The sequence below is a fragment of the Hibiscus syriacus genome, unplaced genomic scaffold, assembly GCF_006381635.1.
Source record: "Hibiscus syriacus cultivar Baekdansim isolate YM2019G1 unplaced genomic scaffold, ASM638163v2 tig00116971_pilon, whole genome shotgun sequence".
Taxonomy (NCBI): Eukaryota; Viridiplantae; Streptophyta; class Magnoliopsida; order Malvales; family Malvaceae; genus Hibiscus; species Hibiscus syriacus.
The window spans coordinates 4,597,833-4,606,431 of NW_024063495.1; the positions used below are offsets into that span (position 1 = coordinate 4,597,833).

Below are 8,599 nucleotides of genomic sequence, written 5' to 3' on the forward strand. Positions count from 1 at the left end.
ATTAATGATATATTCGTTATTGTGATTTAATATTAAAGGAATTCGAAAGGTTTTAGACTAAAATTATTGAGTTGGTCATTTTTTTTTGATGAAATCGATAGTAGATCAACATTCAAGAGGTTAAAAATGAGTGGAGTGAAAATTTTGGAGTCCAACGGTCGTCAACAATTGTAGCCAATGATAACTAATGGTGACAGTGGTGAGTGGCGACCAACGTGGGAGACTTTGATTGAATTCAAAGGTTAATTTGTATTTTATCTAAAGTTTATGATTAAAATGATATTTTATCTAAAGCTTAAGAGTCAATGAGTATTCTATCTAAAATTTAAGGATCAAATTAAAATTTAATCTCGTTAATTAACATGCCACATTATCAAAAAAACAAGAGTTAACAACTCAATAATCAAAATATAACAAACAATAACGTAAGTGACCAAAATTTAATAAACTAACATAAGTGACTGAAATGTAACTCTTAAAATTGATGATTAAAAATGACAAAGTTGAAACAAAAATGACCATTTAGATAGTTAGCCCCTTATTTTTTTTAATGTCGTTATTTCTGAGAAATACAACCATTTCGCCGTCAATAAATTTCAAGAAACTTCTTTGTAATAATCGAAGCTTTAAAATATTAAGGGTGAAGTAAAATATATATGTCTTAAACTATACTTAAATAATTGTTTTAATCATTAATTTTTTAAAAATTATCAAAATATTATTAAATTTTTACAAAATTATCATTAAATTCTATCAAATTACTATAAAATAGACATCAAATTTATCATATTTTTACAGTTATTATAATATTCAGAAAATTAATGATTATTTTGTAACTTTTATTTATTTAATTATTAAATATAGTAAAGGCCCTTCAAATATATACTATATATTTATAATTGTTTATATTAAGCTTAACTAGCTGCTTCTGTTCCTTACTCTTTTGCTATTTTTTTCCCTTCATTTTCCTCTGCATAACCGAAAGTCAAAATACAAATTCACTGCTTTGTTTCCTTCTGTTTCTGTTTCTTTTTCTTTTTGTTAATTTGCTGTTTTTGAAATTTCGGTTGGAATCGAGAAAAAAATGGAGCCACTGGATTATCTCGCCGAGGAGAGGAGCAAGGCGTCGTTCGATGTAGAAGAGATGAAGATCATTTGGGCAGGTTCTCGTCACGCCTACGACATGTCCAATCGAATGGCTCGTCTCGTCGCTAGTGATTCGGTGATCTAGTTGTTCTTTTTCTTTTCTTCTCATGTGATTTCTTGTTACGTACATTGTGCCGGTGGAAAGTATATGTTTTAAGAATCTTGAGACTTTTGGTTGAATATAACTTGAGATGGTTGAGTTTGTTATTTTTGATGTTATTGCACCTTTACCGTCGCGTGAATCGTTTATTTTTCTTTTGCTTTGTCTAGTTTAATTTTCTCTGTTTGGTTCCTGAGAACATGGGGGAAAGATGAAGTCTAGATGTTAGTTGGGTTGAAAAATACATTGTTTCGCTGTAATCCTCCATAAGAAAGTGTTTTACTGTATGTTTCTCACGAAAATGTAGGAAGAATCCAATTTTCATTTGGTGTCATAAATTCAGTTTTCAATCCCTGTCTGCTAACTGTGCATCAGCATGTGATGTTCTTGATCTTTTTCAGCTACCGTTCAAAGTTTCCTTGTACTAGGGGTAACTTTCACCTGTATCTCAAGTTGTGCTTAGAATTTTAGATTACCGAGTTCTGGTCAATCGTAGTTCCAAGGAATTGACATGATTGAAGAGTGAAATGATGCAAAGATATGATTTACGGAGTTCTTTTTACGTGGTTGACTGGATCTCTGCCTGTGGTTCTTGTCATTATTCTAGTTTCTGTACTGATTGATATTCAACATTCTTAATTTTTCACTCCTTCGGTAACCTAAACGAGTAGAGTCACTTTTCATTTTGACATTTTTAAAGATAATTCTTTCATATTTAAGTAATCTTGTTTCTATTTTCTATAGATCTTTCGGAAGGATAATAGAACTATGCTAAGTAGGAAGGACTTGTTTAAAGATACTTTGAGAAAAACTGCTCATGCAGTGAAACGGACAGTTGAGCTTAATCTTTCTGGTTTGTTTTCTGCTGGGCTCCACATAGTGTCGTTGATTTTTCCCATAGATATCTGAATAAATTATACTATTTTCTGACAGAAGAAGAGTCAATGACATTATGGTCTTATGTGGATCAGCCTGCTTACGCAAACCTTCACCGGGTAAGATTTATTTTCAGATTCCCATTTCTAAGTTTCAGTTCAGAAGTACTGCATATGCCACTTGTAAGCTAAGCAATAAATTTGGAAAACACAAGAAACCTTGGTTAACTTCATCATTCAAATCTAGTTTGCCCAATTTTATTTAACATGATGGTCTCTTTGAGTTGATTTTTGGGTTTGAAGTTTTCATCATTTGAATCTAGTTTTATCCTGCTAATATAGATTTTCTTCGTAGGGAATGTTTATACCTGCTATTGAAGGACAAGGAACTGAGGAGCAGAAACGGAAATGGCTGCCAATGGCATATAAGATGCAAATAATTGGATGCTATGCACAAACTGAACTTGGTCATGGCTCCAATGTCCAAGGGCTTGAGACTACTGCAACTTTTGATCCTGAGACTGATGAATTTGTCATTCATAGCCCCACATTGACTTCGAGCAAAGTGAGTAAAATGGTTAAAAATCCTTTGACTCATTCAATCTTTGACATTGATCAATGATACATCATGCTAAGCAATATATCATGAGAGGTGCTTCAATTGTCATTATCTGCATTTTTGTTTGGTTCGGACTCTTCTCAACGTGTAGAACTTTTTATACTTCGTGACATGTTGTAACCTTATGTTGATCTCCTTGCATTTCTTGACTTAACATTCTATAAGGGGTTTTGTTATTGATAGTGGTGGCCTGGTGGACTGGGTAAAGCATCCACACATGCTGTGGTTTATGCTCGTCTTAGAACGAATGGGCAAGACTATGGAGTGCAAGGTAAGGCCAAATGCATAAATTTACTTATTTATCTGGTAGTGCAGATACTAATTCAGATTTCTTTTATTAGCTTTTATCATCCAGCTACGTAGTCTGGATGACCACTCGCCTCTCCCAGGCATTACAGTTGGTGATATTGGAATGAAATTTGGAAGTGGGGCATATAACAGCATGGACAATGGTTTTCTGAGATTTGATCATGTGCGCATTCTGAGGAACCAAATGCTAATGCGGTTTGTTCAATAACCGTGCCCCTCCAAGTTTTTGTCTTTTATTTTCCGGAAGGCTAACATTTCATCTGTCACTGTTTTATCTGATTGGCTCCTTGTGGAGGAATATAGTGTAGCCATGGTGGGAATTATCTTTTGAAAAAAGATCTTTCTAGGATTTTCCTTTAACGAGCAGCTTTTTTCTTGATTGAAGTTGCAAGGCTGCTAAGTTTCTGCGACTTAAGTAAACATAAGAGAGGTTTCGGAGTGCTCAGAAACCTAAAACTTATAAAAAAAAAATATTTTTTCTCAATTGAAGAAAGCCACCAAAAAGGAAGCTAAAAAAGTGACATAGGCTAAAATTGCTCCTATAGTGTGAGCTTAATGGATAAACAAGTTGACTATTTTGATGTTTGCTTATTTTGTTTCCTCTCCAAATGTCTCAGTGTTTCGCAGGTTACAAGAGAAGGCAAATATGTGCAATCTGATGTTCCACGCCAGCTGCTTTATGGTACTATGGTCTCTGTCCGACAAATAATTGTGTCTGAATCTTCTTGTGCTTTATCAAGGGCAGTTTGCATTGCAACAAGGTATAGTGCTGTTCGCAGACAATTTGGATCACAGAATGGTGGTCCAGAGACCCAGGTACTATTTTCTTTTGTATCGTATACACATATAGTATTTCACATACTGATTGTTGTACATTGCTACCTTTTATGATCACTTTTAATGGCTTTTTTTGGGTAGAAATTTTCAATAATTCTGTTCAAGGGTATTTATTTGGTTGCTGCTGCTGAAGTTTGAGACTTATTTTACATGTCCTCGAGGCTGATTCATCTGTTGCTTTTACCTTTATTGATTTTGTTTCAGGTGATTAACTATAAAACTCAGCAAAGTAGACTCTTTCCTTTGCTTGCTTCTGCCTATGCTTTCAGATTTGCTGGTGAATGGCTGAAATGGCTATACACTGATGTGACCAAGAGATTGAAAGCCAATGATTTCTCAACATTACCTGAGGTTCATGCATGTACTGCAGGGTTAAAATCTATTACCACTTCTGCAACTGCGGTATGCCACTGTTACTAACTTTCAATACTCTTCCTTCTCATAAATATATTGACTAGTTTTCTCCACTGTCAAACATTGCTGTAGTTTAATATATTTTGGTTGGCCAATTATTTTGCATAGTTCTTACTATATCACCACTTCGATGGAATAAAAGATCTCTCTTTACTTTTAAAAGTCGACATTCATTACGAAATAACAGTCAATAATGTTTTTTTTCAATTGTGCTTTTAACTTGGCTAAAATAAATATGTTTGCAGGATGCCATTGAAGAATGCCGGAAGTTGTGCGGTGGTCATGGTTATCTTTCTTGCAGTGGGCTTCCTGAGTTATTTGCAGTTTATATCCCTAACTGTACTTTTGAAGGAGACAATATTGTGCTGCTTTTGCAGGTATGAAAAATGTGAAATACTGCAAGTTTTATTTTTGGCACCTTTCATCTTCTTCAATTTGTTCAGAATCGTTGACCTCAATATCCTGTCAGCTGTTTTTCTGGTGCTTCTTGGTATATTATGTTGATTTGATGAATCTATAGTGAAGAAAACGAAATAAGTATCACATTTGAAAATAGAGATCCAATCTAGAATCCTTAGATGTTGTGCTGCTGCTGCTGATGAGGTGCCATCTATTGACGATGCAAGTGGAAATGTTTTTTGTAGGTTGCAAGGATTCTAATGAAGACTGTTGCCCAGCTAGCGTCTGGAAAGAAGCCTGTTGGGACAACGGCATACCTCGGACGAGTAGAGCACCTAATGCAATGCCATTGTGAAGTTCGAAGGGGTATCTTTTCCATTTTTTTTTCTCTTGAGCTTGTCTACAATTTGTATCTGCTTCTTGAGTTTTCTTTGTTCGATGGAATATTGTCATTTTTACAATTGTCAGTTATGATATGCTCAGTGCCTATGAGTAAGTTTGCTGGCTCTTATTGATTTCTAAATAATTTCGAGCTTATTTTAATTCTTATCTACAAATAATTGCTAACTCTATGGATATTGTTCCATACTCCTTGAAAAGTAAATATTTAGTAAATAACAATATAATTATTTCATTATTCGGTTGACTTGCAGCTGAGGATTGGCTGAAACCTAGTGTTATATTGGAGGCATTTGAAGTGAGAGCTGCTCGGATGTCTGTTTCCTGTGCTCAAACCCTTAGCGGATTTTCAAATCCAGAAGATGGTATCTTCTCTAGACGTTGATGGATGAATAAACACTCTTTTGCATGTTATTTTTATTGTCATGTTACTCAACCAAGTCAACTCTTGCATGGTTACTAGTAGATGATCATGTTTGGGGTGTAAACAAGACACCTTTCCTCACAAACTATTTGAGTTGACTAGAAAAAACTCGAATTTGGCTCATTCATTGTCGAGTTGAGCTATTACTCAAATAGCTTGAACTATTGAGTACGCCGACTTCGACTATCCTCATGCTTTACTGAGTAGCTCGTGAGCATGGTATATATATATATTTATTTATTTATTTATTTTTAAATCGTTGAAAAATTTCAATGTGAACTCGAACTTGAGTACAAATCATCAAGCTTGAAGTTGAGCATGGGAATTGAGCTCATTTTTTACTAGATACTTGAGTCTAATCAAGCAACCTCAAGCATTTCAATCTTTAACTTGAATTGAGCTTGAACTTAAACTCAATCGAGCTCAAGCAATTCAATCTGTTAAATCTAATCGAGCTCAAGCTTTTGAAAGTTGAACTCAATCATGCTTGACCCAAACTTGGAGTCTCAAATTTCAAGTCGAGCTCAAGTTCAGCTCATCTCGACTACACCTCTACTCATGCTTCCAATTCTTACCAAAACTTGTTATTTTCTCGGTAAACATTAATTGGTTATGATATATAGTGTGAATCGGCCTCTCTGCATTGAAGTTGTTCAACTCCATAATTTTAATGAGCTTTAACATTTTAAAAAAATATATTTTCAGGTTTTGCTGATATCTCATCTGATTTGGTTGAGGCTGCTGTTGCTCACTGTCAGTTAATTATCGTTTCCAAGTAAGCTTCTCCCCTCTTATCCCTGCATAAAGTCGGGGGCACAAAAATAGTAATCGATGAGGTTTTTTATAGACTGAAGGAACCAAACTATAATTTTCATGTCTGCGTCATTTGTTTTCAGGTTCATAGAGAAACTGCAACAAGAAATACCAGGAAAAGGAGTGAAAACACAGTTGGAGAACCTCTGCAATGTATATGCCTTGTCTCTTTTACACAAACATCTCGGTGATTTCCTCTCCACTGGCTGCATCTCCCCGGAGCAAGGTGCACTAGCAAACGAACAGCTCAGATTACTCTACTCCCTGGTTCGTTTCATGTATTTGATTTTGTCTATTAGGTGATCACAGCGCAAAAGTTTGCTGCTGCTGTCTCACTAGTTTTGATCTCATTTCAACCTTAGGTCCGTCCGAATGCGGTTTCCCTTGTCGATGCATTCAATCACACTGACCACTACCTTGGCTCGGTTCTGGGTCGGTTTGATGGAAATGTGTACCAAAAACTCTATGACGAAGCATGGAAGAGTCCATTGAACGATACATATGTGCCGGATGGTTACCATGAGTATATTCGACCACTTTTGAAGCAACAAATCCATACTGCAAGACTCTGAATGAAAACAGTTAATTACCCTTCAGTTGGTCGAATGTTTGAACCGTATGATAGAAAAAGGTCAGCTTAACTTGCCTTTGTTAGCTGTCTATCTTCTCTGAATAGATCATGGCTCTTATTTATTGTTATTTGGGGACTTAAACGTCTTGAAGACACCCTTGACAGTTTTTTTTTTTGAGGAAGGACACCCTTGACAGTTGATTCTTATGTAATGGGAAAAAATTAAGGGTGATATGCTCGTATCGATGTGTTCTATGTATTCTGTAATGGATGGGGTTACACACGGATAAAGGAAGTATCTGAACAAATCGATCCAAGAATTGGTAACGTGTCTTTATATTGTATATAAATTATAGATTTAATTTATATATTATGCGTAAATTATGAATTTAGTTTATCTATTTTTTTTTTATTTTTTAAAACTTTATATTAATTTAATCGTTATTCAATAGGGCTAAAGTACAACAATATTAGCTTCTTGATTTCTGGCCTCCATGCATCTTAATCTGTCATGCAATCAATCACCAAATCTCGTGCCTAACATAGTTTCTAATTGTTAACTTTGTGTTCCTAACTGAAACTTATTGTTATAAATGAGTGATTCAATCATTTGATTATAACAAATAGATTATTCAATATGTTTTGAATGTTAATTTTTTAACAAAAGAATGTTAATTTTTTAATTGATATGATTGTAATAATCGATAAAGTTATTAACTTGATTGTAATTAGGAAATCAATATCAATTTCATTTTAAACGGTGATGTGATCTATTCATAACAATTAATTAATTTTTTTTATAATTTTTAAATTTCAGTAATTATTTTCTAATTTTATGAATATTTAAATAATATGTAATGTATTTTATCCAAGATTAAAGACGAGAAAAACAAGAGTAACAATCATATTTACCCCTAGGCGTGTGCTTCCTTAAAGGATCTGGTATCCTTTAAGCTTTCTCGTTTTCTCCATACATACGAGACGTTTGCCCCCCTAGTTGTACCATTCTGTTTCTTATCTCTTGGATTATTGTGATGACGCTCGACATTCTTCTCCATGAAAACTCTAATCATAAAGCCGTCTAACTTCCTTTTATCACCTCTTTCAACAGCTCGGACGGTGTCCAACCATCTTTTGAATCGGACAAAAGCAAATGTTTTGTTTTTGCCTACCCTCTTCTGGTTCCTATATACAATGAAAGAATCTACTACCTCTCCATATTCTGAGAACACGTCTCTAAGAGTTGCTTGATGAGTCCTCTTGCTCATGTTATTGATAAACACAATAAACTCCTCTCTGCGTCTTGCATCATCCACGGTTCCCCTTCATCTCACCGTTGCAGCAACCTTTCCCCAACCTCTTGCCGAGGGTCTTTCTGTTTCTCTCCAGTGTTGTGACCTTTCCCCTTCCCCTCATTTTTCATAAAACTCTTGTTGAAAGGTAATTATCCTAACCGTTGGACTACAAATGCCTTCACAAAATCAATAGCCAATGGTGCGTTTAGTGGTGTTCCAGTGAGCTCTTCATACCTTTGGATATCACACTTATAGTTTACGGATGACCTGATAGTTTTTTCGGATGTCATCCTCGACTCATTAAAAAACATAAAGATAATCTTAAGAATATTTGAAGTTGCATCAGGTCTAAAACTCAACATGACAAAATCCAAGTTGTATGGGTTGTGCATGGATGA

At 34.9% G+C, this 8,599-nt stretch overlaps 2 protein-coding genes across 3 annotated transcripts; one reads left to right on the forward strand and one right to left on the reverse strand.

Moving 5' to 3' along the window:
• Nucleotides 1-971: 971 nt before the first annotated feature.
• Nucleotides 972-7,274, forward strand: LOC120192172 (peroxisomal acyl-coenzyme A oxidase 1-like). 2 transcript variants are annotated; one of them, XM_039195004.1, is made up of 14 exons: nt 972-1,222; nt 1,991-2,099; nt 2,180-2,241; nt 2,477-2,686; nt 2,924-3,011; nt 3,082-3,244; nt 3,667-3,865; nt 4,091-4,288; nt 4,546-4,677; nt 4,945-5,065; nt 5,353-5,463; nt 6,228-6,297; nt 6,419-6,602; nt 6,698-7,274. In XM_039195004.1, exons 1-14 carry the CDS (start codon nt 1,085-1,087, stop codon nt 6,905-6,907), a joined length of 1,995 nt encoding a protein of 664 aa, XP_039050935.1. In that variant the 5' UTR covers nt 972-1,084; the 3' UTR covers nt 6,908-7,274. The 2 variants fall into 2 exon arrangements, with proteins under 2 accessions (XP_039050935.1, XP_039050936.1); XM_039195005.1 differs by lacking the exons at nt 972-1,222; nt 1,991-2,099; nt 2,180-2,241 and adding an exon at nt 2,249-2,389 and having other exon boundaries at nt 2,475-2,686.
• Nucleotides 7,275-7,820: 546 nt separating this feature from the next.
• LOC120191834 (transformer-2 protein homolog beta-like) lies at nt 7,821-8,174 on the reverse strand. Its single transcript, XM_039194730.1, has one exon. It carries the CDS (start codon nt 8,172-8,174, stop codon nt 7,821-7,823), a length of 354 nt encoding a protein of 117 aa, XP_039050661.1.
• Nucleotides 8,175-8,599: the final 425 nt, after the last annotated feature.